The following is a 22,518-nucleotide window of genomic DNA, read 5'->3' on the forward strand; positions in this document are numbered from 1 at the left end:
AGGAGAGAGAAGAACTGAGTGAAGTGAAGGAGGAGAGTGAAGAACTGAGTGAAGTGGAGGAGGAACATCATGTGCAACCTGAAGGAAAACCTTTGAATACATTTTTAAAGAAAAGAAGAGCCAAGAAAACTTTCACCTGCACTCAGTGTGGGAAGAGCTTCACAACTAAACAAAGTCTTGAGCGTCACATGAGGATCCACACTGGAGAGAAGCCGTTCTCATGTGATCAATGCGGCAAAACATTTCTTGGGTCATCAGACCTGAAGAGACACCTGACAGTTCATACGAAGGAGAAGCCGCATTCATGTTCTGTGTGTGGAAAGAGTTTTTCACTGCTGAAACATTTACATACACATGAGAAAACTCACACTGGTGTGAGAGAGTACATGTGCTTTGAGTGCGAGAAGACTTTTATAACAGCGAACTGTTTGAAACTGCACCAGAGAAATCACACTGGAGAAAAACCTTACAAGTGTTCACACTGTGACAAGAGATTCAATCAGTCAGGAGATATGAAATCACATGAGAGGATCCACACTGGAGAGAAACCTTACAAGTGTTCACACTGTGACAAGAGATTCAGTCAGCCATCATCTCTGAAAACACATGAGAGGATCCACAGCAGAGAGAAGTCACACGTGTGATCAGTGTGGAAAGAGTTTATCTTTTAAAAGTCACCTGAAGCTACACATGAAGATCCATGGAGTGGAGAAACCACATCACCTCAGTCTGAGATCTTCACCTTATGTCTTTAATGGCTCGTGCCCATAGCCCCAGACGCACCTTTTGTCTTTAATGGGCCAAGCCCCAGCCCTAGACGATGAATAGTTAGGTGGATTGGATTAGCTGTAGGGGAGACTTTCACCTTTTGTCTTTAAATGGGGGGGGGGGGGGGGGGGGGGGGGGGGGGGGGTGAAATGCTCATTTTCACTCAATCTCCTGTTAATCTTGAGTACCTATAGAGTAGTATTGCATCCTTAATATCTCCAAAAAAACTTGGTACAGCCTATCTGTCTTTTATAAATATAATAAAACTAAAGACTTTGTGGAGATATGAAGGATGCAATACTACTCTATAGGTACTCAAGATTAACAGGAGATTGAGTGAAAATGAGTGTTTCACCCCCCCTTTAAATGTTAATATTAATAAATGAATAGCGTTTTACTATTGGAACAATAGTGCTTTGTGATGCTCCTTAATTTTTAAACATTTTATGATCATTTTCAGTTTCAGCGCACATAAATGTAATATTTTAATGATTTAAGTACTTAGTGATTGTCATAAAATCTAACTATATTTAGATTTCTGTATTTTTCTTACAGGCTTTTGTCATGTATCCTGACTCAAATAATGTGTTTCTAACGGCAAACACTCAGAATAAAGTGAGATGATCTGCTGATGATCCTGAATGGCTTGTTGAATGAGTGTTGATAGTCTGAGGCTCATCAATATTAACAGATCTGCTGAAAACACTCTTTATTTCATGACAATAGTTCCTGTTTTCACCTCATTTATTAGATCTCCTGAAATTCATCATCAGTGATGCTCCTCCCACATCAATTCTCCAATAAATGCTGTAAATTCCCATCAGCTACAAGTGAAGACTAGCATCAGAGCATCAGGAAGAGCTGAAATCTGCAAAGACTGAGTTTATTAAAGAGTACAGAGAGAACATGAGTGATCCAGAACCCTGCAGAATGAAACACACTGAAGATCCTGAAGAACAAAGAGGTTGGTGTTTATTCTTCATTCATTCATGATGCTGAAGAACATTCATGTTAGAAACATTCAAGCACTTCATCAACATTCATGTTAGAAGTTGATGAAAATAACTGTCATTAGTGATTGATGTTTTGATTGTCAACATCAGATCAAGCTAAATAATATTTTAACTTTTATTTTACATGCATTTTATATCTGGTTCCCAATTTGCAACAATGTTACCATAATTTTAGTCATTTTCAATTTAGTTTACTAAATTGTTATTTTTTTAGGAATAATCAGTAAACACTAAGTTACTGATGAAGTTGTATTTGTCAAATATCATACAAGTTATTCATAATTATAGAGATTCTTCTTCTTATAATAACCTTGGTAACAGGGTTGATGAATGCGATCAACGTAGGGGTGTGCGATATTGACAAAAAAATGTTATCTCAATATTTTTGGGGATTTTGCCGATAACGATAATCAGATTTGTAAAATATTGCACTCAGGAAAAAAATATGTATGTAAACTAGGGCTGCATCTAACGATTATTTTTGTTGTCGATTAATCTATTGATTATTTCTTCGATTAGTCGACTAATCTAACGATTATTTTTCCGATTAATCTAATGATTATTTTTGGGATTAGCTGATTTATCCATTGATAAACTTTCCAATAAATAATAAGTACAAAAATATATCAGCTGTATTTTAGTAGCATCTGTATATTATTTTAACATTAAATATATGAATGATGACAACAAATTTATTTCGGAAAGGGTATTTGTCATTTTATTATGAAATATGTGAACAGGAAGCATTTTAAACTTTATTTTTAACTAATGGTACTATTTCATAAAATGTAAGATACAGTCACAGGCCTATTTAGGAAATGTGTTTACTATAGTCTGTTATTAATTACCGTAGTGGGAGTATGATTTTCTTACCGTATTTTCCGGACTATAAGTCACACTTTTTTTCATAGTTTGGCTGGTCCTGTGACTTATAGTCAGGTGCAACTTGTATATCAAAAGTAATTAGTACAATAAAGCACTAAGCTTAATTTAGGTTGTAGGTGACATTAGAGGTCGACTGATTTGTTTTGTTTTTTTTAGGCCGATGCCGATCTTTTGAAAGGTCGATGGCCGATTAATGCTGCCGATTGATTTTGGCCGATATTTGGCCGATTATGTGCTTGTTTTTAACCTCTATTTGAATGATAAAATGTAGCACAAATAATTACTTAAGATAGACAAGATTTCTCAACAAAAACATTTATTGAACACTTGACAAATTTAGGGCTGAACGATTAATTGCATTTGCGATAATATCGCGATATGATGAAACGCGATTTTCTAACCGCGAAAGCTGCGATTAAACTTTGGTCACGTGACACGCGAAAGTAAAGCAGTCTGCACTACGGACGAAGAATCAACTTGGCACGCTATTATAGACCTGGCATAGGCTACAGGAAAGAACAGTTTGTGTTTAATTTATGTGATATTGTGTTATAGATTCTCTCCAACAATTTTGTATCTATTCAGATAATTTCAGAATAGAGTCTGAGCTTAGTTTTAAACACAGATACGTGATTACGCTGCGTGTGCTTTATAAACAACCATAATTTCTGCTTGCTTCTAATCACTTGCTTGTCTCACACACACACACGCACACACGACACCACTCGCACCTTCCGAAAAATAATCTTTCATAAAGTTCGGAGAAGTTGAAGCGAATTACAAGGACATTCGCGGGCTGCATTGCACAAGATGCGCTATAAGATACGCGTCACGCGTGCTTTGCTTGATGTTACTCTTGTAGTCTCGCCCGCCGGCGCCGGTATTTTCCTTACACATGCTCTACGAAGGCATCATTATGTCTTTTGGAATGCAGTTGGCTTATATATTAAAAATATGAAAATCACCGACAGAAGCTGTATTCAGTTTCAAATAGTCACACGCGCTTGCGAAGAGCACTTGAGCATACGGCTGTGAGCGACTCCGTCTACGTGGTTAAATGTACTTGCATCTCAAAATGCTTTTATGACGTGAAATTTATGTAAACGCAGTCAGTTATTTTAACAGACAGGACAAACCACATCTTATATTTCAAAAGAGATGAACATTTAGTTTTTTAATGTGTATTTCTTTTTAAAAGTACTTATAATTATAAATATTTTAAGTTTTATTAATAAGATTATTAATAAGAAAAAAATTTGATCGACTCATGAGGTGCCTAAAGATTCCCATCCTATTTTACAATGATGTATTGCTTGTTTTTGTTGAAATAATAGAAAAGATAAAGAGCTTAAAAATTAATCGCATATTAAATCGCAATCGCAATATTGGTAAAACTAATCGCAATTAGATTATTTTACAAAATCGTTCAGCCCTAGACAAATTTGTACTTGTACAAAAGACCTTGAGATATGTTTGGTAATTGTACCTGAATGAATGGAAAAATTGCTACATTTCAGATTAATATTAGGGCTGTCAATCGATTAAAATTTTTAATCGATTAATCGCATGATTGTCGTGAGTTAACTCGTGATTAATCACATTTAATCACACAATTTTTTATTTGTTCTAAATATACCTTAAATTAGTACTTTTCAAGTTTGTAATACTCTAATCAACGTGGGCATGGATAAATATAGATGTTTTATGCAAATGTATGTTTATTATTGAAACCATAGTCAATATAGAGCATGAAGACGAGACATGTTTCTCGTCACATTTATTTTGTGTTGCATGATCCTAATGGTGTTGCCTACCGTACCTCTATGAACAGTGCTAATTCAGGCTAAGTAGCCTATACACTGAAGAGCCAAAAATAAATAAATTATAATAATAATGATGATGATGATGCAAAACAGAGAAAAGACTACCATAATATAATAATTATTCATGGTTTGCTACAATTACATGATTTCTGGTGTGATAGCCTATATTGGGCATTTTGAGCCTATATTTGATTGTCGCCGAATGGGGCATAGTTTGCATAATAAACAAAGCACCTTTCTGTTCGGCCGTAGTTTAAAGTATTCCTGTTTAAAGTAAAACTGTGACCACACTTTTGAGACCAACCGTGACTCTCTGTGACTTCAACAAAACTGCAAACAGTTTGATCCATCCGCACCTCTCCGTGTGTGTGGGTCGGAGCTCTGCTCTTTGTCAATATACAGAGAGGACAGATAAGCTTAGATGCTTTTGGAACCAAAATTTGGCACCAAAAGATAAAGAATTTTTCGATACTCATAGGATCGAAGTATTTTTTTCGATACCATTAAAGTATCGACGTTCGGTACCCAGCCCTAATCGTGCGTGCGCACAAAACAGCATGCCAGAATACAGTTCTCTTTCGAGCTTGAACGAACAATAACACACACAATTATGCCAAAATGTCTTTTTGTTGAGTATCTTCATAACATAAGAGTAGTCTTATGATGAACGTGAAGAGTCGTGACTCTTGAGGCACGTGTGAGATCCGCGTCTCTGTCAGCAGCGGCTGGTCTTAAAGGGACAGTACACAGTAGCCACTAATTATATCTGTCGCTAAAGTTGATCAAAGAACAAAGGGAACAGAGAAAAACTCTCACTGCTCTTGACTAAAGAACTTTTTTCTTTAGGCAGATTATCACTTATCTGTGTGTGCATTTATTTTCCTTGAGAACCAAGCAAGTTTACTCATGTAACCATTTGTTTATTATATCGCATATCGCATTATGACATTTTCCCCAAATCGTGCAGCCCTAATTTTTACCATGAGCAGGAGCAGAAGCTGCCATTACTCGATATTTAAATGTAAATAATGAATGACGCGTCGACGCATTTCATGTGTGTTGACCGTATTTTCATGGTCGGCGTAATCGATGACGTCGACGCATCGTTGCGGCCCTAATCTAAACAAATGATTGTACTGTAAACAAAGTCCACAATTTAAAGACTAAAAGGTAAAATAGCCTTTATAATATAAAAGTCACTAGAACGAAGGAAACAGGCTTTCAGCAGCTTGAACATTTTTTGCCATTAAAGGAACACTCCACCGTTTTTTGAAATAGGGCTTATTCACCTTCTTTCCTATATTTAGATAGGTGGGCAAATGCATTTTTGTCTCAGTGCATGCGTTGTTTTAGTTTGACAGGGTCGGCGCTAGCTTACCTTACACAATGAATGGAATTCTTTGTTGCCAGCTAGCATGCCCTGAGTAAAAGTGATCTAAAAAAAAAAAAAAAAACGCCTAATTACTTCTTGTGGCCTGCGTATTCACAACGAGTACAAATAGCGATGCAGATTAACACTAGGCGATTTCCTAGGCAGATATTGACTTGGGACTATATTAGGGTGAAGCACTGCTACTTGGGCGCAGAGATATCACGCAACACATGAAATGTGAATATGTGGTATATGTGAATGTGAATACAGGTATAATATGGGTAGATCTATACATGCAATACTGGTCAATTTTAAGCGTGCTGGTCTAGATAATTATAATACATGAAGTGGCAGAGAGGCCGCACTATGCTTAAAAATATGTTTATTTTTATTTGCACAGACGCGTTTCGGCGCGTGCCTTCTTCATTGTGCAAGTGTACACATTGAGTGAAGCCTGCTCCGATCCACATTTACTTTTCGATCTATACATGCGTCATGTTTAAAATAATCACTTACTCTGTGGACAGTTGTCCATTTGGTCCATTCGCGTGGGGCTTTTTTTCCAGTTCACTTTATCACACCGGGAAAAAAAATAGAGTAAAAGTTACTGCAGGATGGATCAACGCCGTGAAATCCTCGCAGCTGTGACACAACTGCCGGCTCGCTCATCTTGATCTGACGCGCTGAGCCTGGTTATCGATGGCAGAAAAATCTCCCACTCTACAGCACAGACACTATTTCAGTCGGGATAGATTGGCATATTCCCCCAGATTCACACCACCAGTTTATGTTGGCTCTCATCCTCACGTCCTCAGGCTGTTGAGCGATCGCAACCTCCTGTCGTTCTATTTCCAAAGCACGCAGCTCATCTTCTGAAAACTCAGGTATGGTTCTTGACTGTCTGAGGAGTCACTCTCTTCGTCTCTCACAAAATTAGCAATGTTCATTGCCATTCATGTACTGTAGGAAAAATAGCCAGCTACTATTCACGCCGGTATGTTGACATTTCATGTGTTGCGTGATATCTCTGCGCCCAAGTAGCAGTGCTTCGCCTGTGCTTCCCCCTAATATAGTCCCAAGTCAATATCTGCCTAGGAAATCACCCAGTGTTAATCTGCATCGCTATTTGTACTTGTTGTGAATACGCAGGCCACAAGAAGTAATTAGGTGGGTTTTTAAAAAAAAAATTGATCACTTTTACTCAGGGCATGCTAGCTGGCAACAAAGGATTCCATTCATTGCGCTAAGCTAGCGCCGACCCTGTCAAACTAAAACAACGCATGCACTGAGACAAAAATGCATTTGCCCACCTATCTAAATGTAGGAAAGAAGGTGAATAAGCCCTATTTCAAAAAACGGTGGAGTGTTCCTTTTACTGCGTTTCTTTGGATCTACATGCGTTTCAAGGTGTGTGATAAAAACACCAGCCTGTCCACAGCATCTGGCTCAGTGGCGGTTCTACATTGAATTACACCCTGGGCGAGACCCCCTTCGATCCCCTTTCCCCTGATCCCCCCCATACCAACTGTTACTCACGACGAGTCACAACCAGAAGTCAAGACTAAACCAATTCACCTTGGTGGTGGTGACCAAGTAATCGTTTTGTATTACCTATTTTTATTAGTCATTCAGACCATTCAGAAAAACAAAAATGTGCAGGAAATATAGAGGCCTGTATTTATAATATTATGAATGAAATGTGCGTTATTTGGAAGAAAGTCGAGGTGTGACTGATAACTATATGGATCCCCCCCCCCCCTTGTCCGTTCCATTTGGGAGAGACCCAGAGGTGAACTGTCATCCGCCTCCGCGCCCCCTCCCCTTTCCCCTTCTCAAACAAACAGCTTCTGTGCACTGCATTTTCTCAGCAAGCAGGGGTGCAAATTTGTCAATTCCCCACACAGTGAAATGATAGATAATAGAAATCCGCTTCACGGCACAGATTTTTATTTATTTTTTTTGCTCGTGCTGGCAGCGCCACTTCCCCAAAAATGCCACCCCGAGCGATTGCCCGGTTCGCCCGTGCCAAAAACCGCTACTGATCTGGTTTGAGAGCTGCTCGGTGACATGTTACAAGTCAAGTCATCCTCATTTATATAGCACTTTTAACAATGTAGATTGTTTCAAAGCAGCTTTACAGAGATAAACGAATAATTTAAGGTAAGATTGTTTTGGCTTTATAGCGGTTCTTTAATTAAGTTATTTTCCAGCTAAAGTTAGTTTTGATTGATTCGCTTCCGTCACAACGATCATTTGTTATTAAATTAGGGGCCGCTAAGACGACACCATTCTCTCTACACAGACTTTAGACACGATCCTGTGAGAAACGCTGATGGCGTTCACATACGCATTAAGAATTGGTTCTATAGTTATGTGCGTTTGAATGTATGTGTGCAGGTTTGTAATTCCCTACAAATCAAGCCTAAATAAAGTACTGGGCCCGTATTCATAAAGAATCTTAATGCAAAGAGTAGCTCCTAGTGACAAAATTCTAAGAAAATTCTTAGAAATGTGAGCGTTTACTCTTAAAATTAAAGAAAAAATCCTAGTAAAGAAAAAAGTAATTCAGAAAGCATCTTAACCCTTAAAAGATGTCTTAAGGTCAAAATTGTTAGGAGCACGGATGAGGACTTTTAAGAGGCTTAAGAGTTTCTTTAGCAGCGGAGAAAATGGCAGAAAGACGAAGAAGGAGAAGAAATGTGTTGCAGACAATGAATAACAGTGAGTTAATAAGACACTATAGATTAGATCGTGCAGGGATCATGTTTCTGACAGATCTTTTTAGAGACACGCTAATATCTTCAACACATTGCAGAAATGTCATAGCACCAGAAATGAAAGTAATCACTACATTACGATATTTGGCAACTGGGAAAATTCCATGTTTGATACATTAAAACCAACATTCAAACCACCACTTAAATAGACACACCAGCAATCAGTGTAATTGGAAAGAGTGGAACATTTTTTTTATCATTCTAAGCCAATCAAATACCTTATAGGAAATTAACGGCATGGTAAATAAAAAAAAAGGATTTATATACACATATATAATGTGTGTGTGTGTGTGTGTGTGTGTGTGTGTGAGAACGATCAAATAGGAAAAATTATGCATGTAATTTCAAAGTGAAGGCTTAGAATAGACCCTATACTTAAAATCACTTTTTTTCTTCCTTCTTGGACAACCAGCCAATCACAGTTTTAAAAAGATTGTGTCATACATAGCAACGGGGTCAACCCCGCCTCCTTACTAAGATGAAAGTTTTTGTCTTTTCCTTACTCAGTTGCTCTCAGATCGGTCCCGAATCGCTTTTAAGCTAAGACTCATACGTAAAAGTTTTTAAGCTAAATTAAGAGTTTTCTTAGTGGATTCTTAGAATCTTTATGAATACGGGCCCTGGTCTTTCCTTTATTTTTTCCTTTATTTTATTTTGTCACTTCGGGGTAGATGCGCGAAATAAATTTTCCTAACAACGCTTTATCTGTAGAGTGGTAAAGGGATCCTCCATAGGGAGAGACTAGTTGGCACTTCAGCACTGCATTGTCATCGGGTCCTATCAAAACCATTCAAATTGCTCCTAAAAAAGACAACATGCGCTTTTCGGCAATATACGGCTTTATTGCGGTTATTGTCATGCTTTCCGTCAGTAAATGACAGCTGCTTTCTGGCAGAACGGGAAGGAAGGATTTGCACAGAGAGATACAAAGTGTGACCGGTTTGAGGGTTTCTGATTGCATAAAATAATAAAAGAAACGAACAAGTTCATGTCATTGTCATTGTCAATGTCATTTCATATTTTTTTCTTTCATGTCAGACCTGATGGAAGAGAGTGAGGAGACTGAAGAACTGATGGAAGTGAAGGAGGAGAGTGAAGAACTGAGTGAAGTGGAGGAGGAGAGTGAAGAACTGAGTGAAGTGAAGGAGGAGAGTGAAGAACTGAGTGAAGTGAAGGAGGAGAGTGAAGAACTGAGAGAAGTGAAGGAGGAGAGTGAAGAACTGAGTGAAGTGAAGGAGGAGAGTGAAGAACTGAGAGAAGTGAAGGAGGAGAGTGAAGAACTGAGAGAAGTGAAGGAGGAGAGAGAAGAACTGAGTGAAGTGAAGGAGGAAAATCATGTCAAACCTGGAGGAAAACCCTTGAGTTGCTCAAAGACTAAACAGACATTTTTAAAGAAAAGAGCCAAGAAATCTTTCACCTGCACTCAGTGTGGAAAGAGTTTCACAACCAAACGAGGTCTTGAGATTCACATGAGGATCCACACTGGAGAGAAGCCGTTCACATGTGATCAGTGCGGGAAGAGTTTCAGTCAATCAGCACACCTTAAAGAACACATGAAAATCCACACAGGAGAGAAGCCGTTCACATGTCATCAATGTGGCAAAACATTTCTTAGGTCATCAGACCTGAAGAGACACCTGAGAGTTCATATGAAGGAGAAGCCACATTCATGTTCTGTGTGTGGAAAGAGTTTTTCACAACGGAAATCTTTACATACACATGAGAAAACTCACACTGGTGTGAGAGAGTATATGTGCTTTGAGTGTGAGAAGACTTTACTACAGCAAACTATTTAAAACAACACGAGAGGATCCACACTGGAGAAAAACCTTACAAGTGTTCACACTGTGACAAGAGATTCAGTCAGCCAGGACCTCTGAGATCACATGAGAGGATCCACACTGGAGAGAAGCCACACACGTGTGATCAGTGTGGGAAGAGTTTCACAACCAAACGAAGTCTTGAGCGCCACATGAGGATCCACACTGGAGAAAGGCCGTTCTCATGTGATCAGTGTGCAAAGAGATTCTTATGCAAAAGTAATCTTAAGAGTCACATGATGATCCACACTGGAGAGAAGCCATTCACATGTGATCAGTGCGGCAAAACATTTCTTAGGTCATCAGAGCTGAAGTCACACCTGACAGTTCATACGAAGGAGAAGCCGCATTCATGTTCTGTGTGTGGAAAGAGTTTTACACTGCTGCAATCTTTACATACACATGAGAAAATACACACTGGTGTAAGATATTACATGTGCTTTGAGTGTGAGAAGACTTTTACTACAGCGGACGGTTTAAAACTGCACCAGAGAATTCACACTGGAGAAAAACCTTACAAGTGTTCACATTGTGACAAGAGATTCAGTCATCCATCATCTCTCAAAATACATGAGATGATCCACACTGGAGAAAAACCTTACAAGTGTTCACACTGTGACAAGAGATTCAGTCAATCAGAACATCTGAAAACACATGAGAGGATCCACACTGGAGAGAAACCTTACAAGTGTTCACACTGTGACAAGATATTCAGTCAGTCATCATCTCTGAAAACACATGAGATGATCCACACTGAAGAAAAACCTTACATGTGTTCACACTGTGACAAGAGATTCAGTCAGTCATCATCTCTGAAAAAACATGAGAGGATCCACACTGGAGAAAAACCTTACAAGTGTTCACACTGTGACAAGAGATTCAGTCAGTCATCATCTCTGAAAACACATGAGAGGATCCACAGCAGAGAGAAGTCGCACACGTGTGATCAGTGCGGAAAGAGTTTCTCTTTTAAAAGTGACCTGAAGCGACACATGAAGATCCATGCAGTGGAGAAACCACATCACCTCAGTCTGAGATCACAGTAGCTCATTGTGGCGGGGGGGGCGTGGTTCCGCAAAGTCTGTAGCGGGAGAGAAAGGAGGGGGCCGAGCGGTGAGTAAGTAGGTCAAGTGCAGATGATGAACACCTGTGTCTGATTGCAGTAATTGGCGTGGAGAGACCGCATATAACCTGGGAGAGCGAGAGAGATGACGAGAGAGTTTGGACTGGGACCTCACGAGGACTCTGACGAGGACTGAGAGCAAGCTGAACGCTGAGTTTATTGTTTTGTGAGAAGCTGTGTTTATCACGGTGAAGGCGCTGTGTGCGCACCTGTTTGTTGTATTCGAAAAGAGCAAATAAAAGTGAGTGTCCCAGTCAGCCGACCCCTGTCTTCTTCCTTCCTACACGAACGAAACCAAGAACCTTATTACAGTGGTGCCTGAAACCCGGGAAGGAAGAAGATCATCGCCGCCATGCAGAACCCGCCAGCCTCGCCATTTGCGGACATCATCCAAACGCTCGCCGGTCTTCACCAAGAACAACATCAACAGCTGCTGGCCATAAAAGAGGAGCAAGACCATCGTTTCGAAGCGCTCCTCCGAGGCCAGCATGAAGACCGCGAGCTGTTCCGGAGCTGGATAGACCGGGAGGTTAGGGCCGTCCCCCAACCATCTAAAGACATATCCTCACCGCTGCCGCTGAACAAGATGGGGCCACAGGATGACCCCGAGGCTTTCTTGGACTTATTTGAAAGATCAGCGGAGGATAGGGGATGGCCCTCCACGGACTGGCCAATGCGGCTCATCCCGTTGCTTTCCGGAGAAGCACAAGTAGCCGCACACCAACTGCCAGTCCAGAATCTCCTGGTCTATAAAGATCTTAAACGTGCCATACTACAGCGGGTCGGCCGGACCCCAGAACAACATCGACAGAGGTTCAGGACCCTGAGCCTCGAAGAGTCCGGCCGGCCCTTCATCATGGCACAACAGCTCCGGGACTCCTGCCGCAAGTGGCTGATGGCCGATGGAAGCGACGTCGAGGGAATTATCGACCGAGTGGTACTGGAGCAGTTTATCTCAAGACTGCCAAAGAGAACTGCAGAGTGGGTCCAGTGCCACCGCCCGACGTCGCTGAATCAGGCCATCCAGCTGGCGGAGTACCAAATGGTGGCGTGTCTGGGGGTCGGCGAACCTCTACCATCTGCCTCTCTTCCTCTCTCTCTCTCTCCCTCTCCCTCTAGACCGGTCCCCCTCCCCAGGACCCGAGGGGGGCTGCCGCCGAAACCCCTGCCGCGGTGGAGGACGGGGAGCCAGAGCGAGCCGGCGGCACCTTCTAGAGCCTTTACCCGGGGAGGGGGCTCGTTGGCTGGGTCGGGGCCCCCTCAAGCGGCGCCGGCGTTCTCTCCACGCCAATTCCTTGACTCGCTTCCTGCCCACAGAGCGGAGGGGAAGCCTGGGCCGGCTTGTTGGCGCTGCGGGGACCCGGGTCACTTTATCGATCGGTGTCCGGTGATGGAGGTGGGGACGCTGATCCGGGTCCCCGACGCCCCACGAGCTGCCCCCGATCAAGCTGGCCAGTACCAGATACCTGTGAGTATCAAGGGGGGTACCTATCAGGCTTTGGTGGATTCAGGTTGTAACCAAACCTCCATGCATCAAAGCCTGATTCAACCTAAGGCATTGGATAACGGCCGCATGGTTAAGGTAAGGTGTGTACACGGGGATGTGGTGGATTATCCTATATTGCCCGTGGAAATTAAATTTAGGGGTCAAAAACATAGTGTGGAGGTAGCGATTAATCCGCACCTCCGGCATCCGTTAATTTTGGGGACTGATTGGCCCGACTTTAATAAATTATTAGGGGTTTTGTGTACGGATGCTTCTTGGGAAAAAAAAATTGAAGGAGAGGAGGCGATTGCTCAGCTGGGTGAAGCTGAGTTGGAACCTCTGGGTACTGTTTCAGGGGAACAGAGTGCTTTGGAAAGAATCCACTTTCCCGAGCGCGATGATTTTCCCCTGGAGCAGTCCCAGGACGATACGCTAAAACATGCTTTTGATCAGGTTCGATCCATCGATGGCCAGCTTCTCCACCCTGACCAACCGCTCTCCTATCCTTATTTTTCAATTTTAAAAGATAAGTTGTATCGGGTGACCCAAGACGCCCAGTCAAAACAGGATACAACTCAGTTATTAGTACCTCGAAGCCGCCGGGAAATGCTTTTCCAGGCGGCTCACTGTAATCCAATGGCCGGGCATTTAGGACAAACAGCGACACTAAACCGTCTCATGGCCCGATTCTTTTGGCCGGGCATTCACGAGAACGTGCGCAAGTGGTGTGCGTCTTGTCGTGAATGTCAGTTGGTAAACCCACCGGCTAACCCAAAAGCACCTTTGTGCCCACTTCCCTTAATGCAGGCCCCCTTCGAGCGAATTGGTATGGACCTCATCGGGCCATTAGAACGGTCAGCACGGGGACACCGCTTTGCATTGGTCCTGGTGGACTATGCAACGCGGTATCCCGAAGCAGTTCCACTCCGCACTATTTCCGCTAAGAGTGTGGCGAGTGCACTGTTTCAATTGATCTCCCGGGTGGGAATCCCGAAAGAGATTCTCACCGATCAAGGCACGGTGTTTATGTCACGAACGATACGCGAACTTTACGAGTTATTGGGCATTAAAGCGATTCGTACCAGTGTCTATCACCCACAGACAGACGGGCTGGTGGAACGGTTTAATCGCACGTTGAAAACCATGATTCGAAAGTTCGTACAGGAAGACGCCAAAAATTGGGATAAATGGTTAGAACCCCTCTTGTTCGCTGTACGGGAGGTCCCCCAAGCCTCCACGGGGTTTTCCCCCAAGCCTCCACGGGGTTTTCCCCCTTCGAGCTTCTCTATGGGCGTCAGCCTCGCGGGGTGTTGGATGTCCTTAGAGAGACTTGGGAGGACGGACCTTCAAATAGCAAAAATGAAATTCAGTATGTCATGGACCTGAGAACAAAACTCCACACTTTGGGGCGGCTATCCATGGAGAATTTGTTACAGGCTCAGGACAGACAAAGTCGGTTGTACAACAGGGGGGCTAGACTGCGTCAATTTGCACCGGGAGAAAAAGTGCTTGTATTACTTCCCACTTCTAGTTCAAAATTGCTCGCAAAGTGGCAAGGACCCTTCGAGGTCACACGGCGAGTTGGGGATCTCAATTATGAGGTAGTACGAACAGATAGAGGTGGGACACATCAAATATACCACCTCAACCTCCTGAAAAAATGGTCTGAGGTGGAGTCAGTGATGTTGGCGATGGTGGTGAGCGGAGAGGAGGATCTCGGTCCGGAAGCGATTATAAAAACTCAATCCCTCGCTCTGGACCCCGGGGGAGACCACCTCTCACCATCCCAACTCACTGACATAAAGAATTTGCAGGCAGAATTTGCCGATGTGTTTTCGCCGCTGCCTGGTCGGACAGATCTCATTCAGCACCACGTTGAGACCGAACCGGGTGTAGTAGTTCGCAGCCGGCCGTACCGCCTGCCAGAACACAAAAAAAAAGTAGTGCAGAGCGAATTAGAGTCAATGATGGAACTGGGAGTAATAGAAGAATCCAACAGTGACTGGGCGAGCCCGATAGTTTTAGTTCCTAAAACGGACGGCTCGGTCAGATTCTGTGTGGATTACAGGAAGGTGAATGCTGTGTCGAAATTCGACGCTTATCCAATGCCTAGGATTGACGAATAGCTTGATCGGCTGGGTACTGCTCGTTTTTATTCGACACTGGACTTAACGAAGGGATATTGGCAGATCCCCTTATCACCCATGTCCAAAGAAAAGACCGCTTTCACCACGCCGTTCGGATTACACCAATTTGTCACCCTTCCTTTCGGTTTGTTCGGGGCTCCAGCAACGTTTCAGCGTCTGATGGACAGGATTCTCCGGCCGCATTCTGCATATGCTGCTGCCTACTTGGATGATATTATCATCTATAGTGGTGATTGGCAGCGGCATATGCAGCAGTTGCGGGCTGTCCTGAAGACGCTGAGAAGGGCTGGCCAACCCGAAGAAGTGTGCGGTTGGGCGGGTGGAAGTTAGATATCTGGGCTTCCACTTGGGTCATGGACAGGTGCGTCCCCAAATTGATAAGACAGCAGCAGTTGCAACTTGTCCAAGACCCAAGACCAAAAAGGAGGTTAGACAGTTCCTGGGGCTGGCGGGATATTATAGAAGGTTTGTACCTAATTATTCGGACCTCGCCAGCCCGCTGACTGATCTGACTAAAAAGGAGGTACCAGATACGGTTCAGTGGACGGAGCAGTGTCAGCAGGCTTTTACTCAGATAAAGGCTGCTTTGTGTGGCGGCCCACTCTTACATGCCCCTGATTTTTCTCTCCCTTTTATTCTGCAGACCGACGCATCGGACAGAGGGATGGGCGTAGTCCTGTCCCAGGAGGTGGGGGGTGAGGAGCGGCCGGTGCTGTACATCAGTCGGAAGCTCTCAAAGAGAGAGACGATGTACAGCACCATAGAGAAGGAGTGTTTAGCCATCAGGTGGGCTGTCCTCACCCTCCGCTATTACCTCTTGGGACGGGAGTTCACCCTCTGCTCGGACCACGCTCCCCTGCAGTGGCTCCACCGCATGAAGGATACCAACGCGCGGATCACTCGTTGGTATCTAGCTTTACAGCCTTTTAAGTTCCAGGTGATCCACAGGCCGGGTGCACAGATGACTGTGGCTGACTTCCTCTCCAGGAGGAGGGGGGGGGGGGCTGCAGGCCGGATGGCTCCCCGGCCTGAGTCGGGCGGTGGGGGTATGTGGCGGGGGGGGCGTGGTTCCGCGAAGTCTGTAGCGGGAGAGAAAGGAGGGGGCCGAGCGGTGAGTAAGTAGGTCAAGTGCAGATGATGAACACCGGTGTCTGATTGCAGTAATTGGCGTGGAGAGACCGCATATAACCTGGGAGAGCGAGAGAGATGACGAGAGAGTTTGGACTGGGACCTCACGAGGACTCTGACGAGGACTGAGAGCAAGCTGAACGCTGAGTTTATTGTTTTGTGAGAAGCTGTGTTTATCACGGTGAAGGCGCTGTGTGCGCACCTGTTTGTTGTATTCGAAAAGAGCAAATAAAAGTGAGTGTCCCAGTCAGCCGACCCCTGTCTTCTTCCTTCCTACACGAACGAAACCAAGAACCTTATTACACTCATCTTTATGTGCTGAGAAACATGTTTTTTCTACGTTAGTTTCCCAACAGCCACGATGAGCGACAGGACATTTTCACATTAACACGAATGTTTGGCACTAAATTCACATTAGATTTGTTTGTTCGGACCAATGCAAAAAAAGTCAGTAAATGCAGTGTCAGTCTCTGACAGTAGGTGGCGCTCATGGAAAAACGGAAAAACAACAGCGCTGCGCAACTTTCTGGCCGTTTCTCAATATGCGTTCTTGTCTGTACTTGTGTTCTTGTGGACTTGTGAATCGTCATCAGTCGCTGCCCAAGTACTGTCCCAACACACAAGTTTGCATTTTGGCAAGAATGGTTAAAAGACCCGGAAGTGTTCTTGACACGCCCATTTTACCAAGTATGCATCGGTTGGTAACTTGTGTGAACTTGACAGCAGAAATATCCCAGCATTCATTTCGGCATTCGAGGAAAGAGAGGCAGGTTAATACAGCAAGTCGTTTTTCATCACTAAATTCACTTCTGAGAACATTTGATGCGAGAAATCAACTGTGTAGATTTCAAATATTGGCATTTTCTCTAAAATTTATGGTGAATCGAAAATGTGCTTAACCCTCTGGGGACCAAAAACGCGCCCGCGCGTTTTGCTAGTTTTTTTTTAGCAATGAAAAATAAACACAAAATGCTCTGTTAATTTTGATCTTTCATTTTCGTGTAATACATCAATCGATCCTGTTCAGTTTCTATTTTTTTTCTGTATACTCACAATAAAAATAAAGTGTTTTGCTTTTTGACAAATAAAGAAAAAATAACATGATGCGATTTCTGCCTTCTCTCTGTCAGTAAACTCCCGTTTGAAACGCGTTCGAAAATGATCTATAATCCTATATATCCGCGAAAATTCAGTCAAACAGGCAAACAGACCCACGGGCATAAAGCTTGAGATCGCATCTTTTAAATGAAGTAATTTATATAAAAAACAAATATTCTCAGCTTGTGAAATCTGTATTTAAAAGAGAGCGATTCCAGTCAAGCTTATTAGAACTCATTCAAAAAGTAATGTGACCACTCCCCGGAGAGCGCGTGCTTTTCAAATGCAAATTCTGAGAACCATTTCAGACCTGTGAAACGCCCACATCATCTGTAAACAAAGCGTCGCGAGTTAGACATACTATAGCCTACCTTATGGAGTAAAGTTTCCTCAGAACAGTGCTGATATGAGGAGCAATATCTTCTGATATGAGGAGCAGATCCCGCTGAGGAGTGAGGTAGGTTGTTATCTTTTCTCAAGTGTTAATGTGGAATAACGTTATGGAATAACGTTAGTGTAGACCTATGTAAACCGCAAAAAGATGAATCGCATTTCTATAATATGACTCGCGTTTCTGTGAGAATGAATGAAGGGTACATATTTGTAAAGAGTGTTTAGCCTAAATATGAATCGCGCGTCTGTGTGTGAAAGAATAAACTGTTTTGCTATAGCCTACTGAGATGAGTAAAAATCGACTGAAATATTTTGAAATAAAATGTATTTGTATAAGCCACGTAGGCCTATTAAACTGCAAATTAACATTTATATGCCCTAGTTTTTACTGTAGAATATACTGCCACATCAAATAAGCTTTTGTTTAGCAATTTCTGCTCATATATATATATATATATATATATATATATATATATATATATATATATATATATATATATAAAATATTATTTTTGTAAAATATAAAGTCATAGACTAAGATGTTAGGTGTTCCAATGCTGGCTATATTCAAACTAATGAATACATATGATAAAATGTAGGCCTATAATCTTTTTCTTTTTTTTTACAAAGAAATTGTAATTATTGTTGTAATTGTAACATTTTTAATAAAATAGCAAAACATATTTACAAGATAGATGTAAGCAAAATCTTAAATGGTCAATATAAGTCTTCTTCTAAATATATCTTTTGTCCTTGCATTGTGGCTCAGTCAGTGTCACACCTGAATGAAGGGCTAATTATGCAGAGTCATTATGCAGAGTGGGTGGGACATTGTAATCTAAGGTGTAAACTACTCCTCCTTCACACCCCCCTCACATATTGGCTTTCCAAACAAAACCTGTTTTACATCAATTTAAATGTATTCAATGTATTTTTTTCTTTGTGAACGATAAAGCAAGACTATTTTCACATAATTTTGAAGCTAGAACTCGAAGAGACACCATCCATTAGTCAAAGTTCTTGTGGACCATCCATTAGTCAAAGTTCTTGTGGACACATATTTAATATGTGTTTTGTGGTCTTAATTCAGCAACTTTCATTTTTATTTTTTCCAATAACCACGCATAAACATTATTCTCTTAAAAATACAAACATCTACATACAAGTTGCTCGCATATTATGGTAGCCCTGTTTGTGCTATATAGAGTGAATTTACACCTTTGCCATTAACATGTTTATAAATAACTGAAAAAAGCACAAATGTCAAGGCATGTCAGAACATCTCAAGGACCCCAAAACACCTTGGTCCCCAGAGGGTTAAACGTTTTCGGAAGTGAGAATCTCCATAAGCGTTGCTTTATTGGTATAAATATACATTACATTGTAGTGTACAGTTGTAGAGTGATCCCTTGAGCTGAGGGTAGGCTTGGGCGATAAAGCCTGGCTGTTAGCGTCAATAATTCTCGTTCAGGGTTCTAAATGAACTTTTTTGATCGCCAGCCATTTTGGCTGGTAACTTTCTAAAGTTACCAGCCAATCAGAATATCCACTAGCCAAATTTTTGAAAATAAGAGAAATTATGAGTGCCACTGAATGTATTTTATTATTTTATTAGAATTGCTGGCATGAAAAACACAAAGTACAATACAACAAAATATACACAATAGGACCTGTCTTGGCAGTTTTAAACCTTAGGCTCTCCTGATGACTTCGGGAACTCTCATGGTCCTTTACTGCCTCTACTTTAAAATTATTAGATCCTACTAGGAAATTGTTTGTTTTTGTTTTTTTTCCTTTTGTGTACATGCGGAAATCCTGACAATACATGACGACATTATTGTGATCAAACACTAGCCATTCATGACCAGTCAGCCATTTGGCATTACATTTTCTTTTCTTATTTTTTTCTGTCGATACCCTCCTCATCCCCTGCCTCGTTCCTCTTCTCGCCCCCCAGAAGTCTGTTCCAACCACCGCCGCATTTCGTTTAATATGAACCTACTTTTACTAGCCAACTCCGTTCGTCTTATTTTCTTGTGTTTTCTGTGTCCGTTCGTTTTCCATGGTTTCTTGCGCTGGTTTCACTGCAAACACATAAAAAACCACTTTTCAGCCAATGGGCGTATGAAACATCATCACGTAGCATTACAGCACAGTGTTCATGGGAAATGTAGGAAGTACTGCCAGGGGGATAAATGACCGAGAACAGAGCGGAACAGAGCCTTATGTATCATGCATGTAATGCCTCATGCATCACTGGCTAAACTGGCTTGTAAGTTTTTATTAACACCCGCCAAAATGAATTTTATGAACCCTGTTCTCGTTATGTTTGAGTACTGCAGACGCAGTCTGTGCGGGGGTATTATTGCGCAATACCAGCAAGAACACATCGTCTCAAACTGTCAGCAGCGTTCTGTGTGCTTGTCACCTTGTGAGTTAATTCTTCCAAGAACAACTAGCAAGAGCGTTCTCCCCAAGAACACAAGTCCGTTCTTTGCATTCTAGGTTTTGAGAAACAAGGTCTGTTTCTGACTCCCGCTTGGCATGCTTGCTACACACTGCAATTTTTGGAATTTCTATAAGATTATAAATCACACTGTATGATATATATCTAACAAACTTGGTATGATATTTTGGACGTAATGTAATATGGACATGGACGTAATGACATAATGGACATAAATGTAGACTGTACAGTGATTACTGTACTGTCCAAAATCCTACATTGTGTACCGGGCAAGAAAGAACATTAAACAGTATTTTCATGTCTTCAAACAGCCATTTGTATTGTTGTATTTGTTATGGGGCAGAACACTCATGTGCGTTGAATTTGTTTTGCAGTACCCGTGACCTTAGCGCTGCAAGCTTTTTCAAACAATACAATTTTGTGGTTTAATTCATATTTGCACAACAGGAAACAATGTGTTGTCCTAAATGGGAATAAATCTGATTTTCTGATTCCGCAAAGAGGTGTGCCTCAAGGTTCAGTTTTGGGACCACTTCTTTTTTCTATTTATGTAAATAATCTACCATTACTTTTTAAAAACTGTCAGGTTCAATTTATGTGGATGATACTGTCATATATACATGTAATTCTGATCCTATACAAATTAAATTATCTCTTCAATCGGATTTTAATAGTTTACAAGACTGTTTTTTGGCTAACAAATTAGTGCTTAATAAAACCAAGTCATATACTATGATTTTTGGTTCTAGACATAAACTTAATTCCAAAACCTGTTCTTGTGTTATATCATGTGAAAAGTCAATGTTGGAATGAGTATTTTGCATCAATCTCGATATTGCTTCTCTTATAGTGTTCGTAAGAAACTAGTTGCTCAATTAATATTTCCGTTTTTTGATTACTGTGATGTGGTTTATCAGACGGCATTAAAATCTGATCTTGTCTCACTTAATTCGGCATATAATAGAATTTGCAGATTCATTTTAGGATGTTCTTTTTCCACTCACCACTGTACAATGTATGATGCACTTCAGTGGCCATCTTTGAATGTGAGAAGGCAGATTCACTGGCTCCAATTTATATTGAAATGTATTTACTTTGATTATCCTAGTTATCTACAACAATACCTTGTACTCTTTTCTTCAAACCACCAAGTTAGACATTCTGTCCAGAATGAAGTGTCCAGGGGCCCGTTCTTCGTACGTTGCTTAAAACATCCGAGATCAAATGAGACATCCAAGATGATATCATCGTGCTAATCATGATCCGGCTAATTAGGTTCTTCGAACATACTTGGCGGATATGATTAGTATCGCTGGATTGAGTTATCTGAGATAATTGCGCGTTCATGCAAACTTTAAAAGGGGATATGTATCGATAGTAGAAACATTGATCAGCAACGCTGCTATTGGCAAAGTTTATTCTGAATTTGAGTGTTTAATCAAAACGCCAGGGAACACCTCAAAGTCAGCAAAAGCCAGGAGAGAGGGCTGGCAAAAAGTAGCAGACAATTTAAATCCGTTAGAAGTGGCCATGTTACATGTTTTTATCACTTATAAGCCTATATTTTTGTATTTTAATAATTGCAGAATTACTTTGTTCATTCATTGTAATGTCAGAGTCACCACACTAAAACATGGGAAGGGCTGACTCTGGTGAGGGGGAGGGGCTGAGTAAATCTATTCTCACGTCACACAACAGCAGATTCGTACAATTCAGATATCTTAAAATATAATTGTGACTAGTCGAAACTGAATGAGTTCTATCTCTAATTAACTTTGCGTATGTGTGACTCATCAATTGAAGATACTTATGACGTCATTACAGATTACACAGTAGCACACAGAACAACAGGCTGAATAGTCGTCCGGTATGTTAACGCAACACATTAACAGTTATTCAGCTACACAATAGCATAAAGAACATATACCTGGGAGGCTGAATAGGCTAAATTAAAGGGATAGTTCGCCCAAAAATGATATTTAAGCCATGATTTACTCACCCTCAAGCCGTCCGAGATGCACATGTCAATCTTTTTTCAGACGAACACATTTTCAGTTATTTTAGAAAATGTCTTAGATCTTTCAGTGGTTATAATGTGAAGTTATGGGGCTCACCTCATAAACGTCCGAAATTGTACATGAATCCGTCACAAAAGTAATCCATCCGGCTCCAGGAGGATAAACCAAGGCCTTTTGAGGGTAATCCGTGCGGTTTTGTC

General features: G+C 41.6%; 1 protein-coding gene across 2 annotated transcripts; it reads left to right on the forward strand.

The window, feature by feature from the left end:
• The first annotated feature begins 1,093 nt into the window (after window positions 1–1,093).
• Window positions 1,094–16,592, forward strand: LOC311095888 (uncharacterized protein). Of its 2 annotated transcripts, XM_084134737.1 has the most exons (3): window positions 1,094–1,383; window positions 1,520–1,732; window positions 9,677–16,592. In XM_084134737.1, exon 3 carries the CDS (start codon window positions 11,934–11,936, stop codon window positions 14,451–14,453), a length of 2,520 nt encoding a protein of 839 aa, XP_083990863.1. In that variant the 5' UTR covers window positions 1,094–1,383; window positions 1,520–1,732; window positions 9,677–11,933; the 3' UTR covers window positions 14,454–16,592. The 2 variants fall into 2 exon arrangements, with proteins under 2 accessions (XP_083990863.1, XP_083990862.1); XM_084134736.1 differs by having other exon boundaries at window positions 1,094–1,732.
• Window positions 16,593–22,518: the final 5,926 nt, after the last annotated feature.

The sequence above is a fragment of the Abramis brama genome, assembly GCF_963993115.1.
Source record: "Abramis brama genome assembly, chromosome: 1".
In the NCBI taxonomy this organism is placed as follows: domain Eukaryota; kingdom Metazoa; phylum Chordata; class Actinopteri; order Cypriniformes; family Leuciscidae; genus Abramis; species Abramis brama.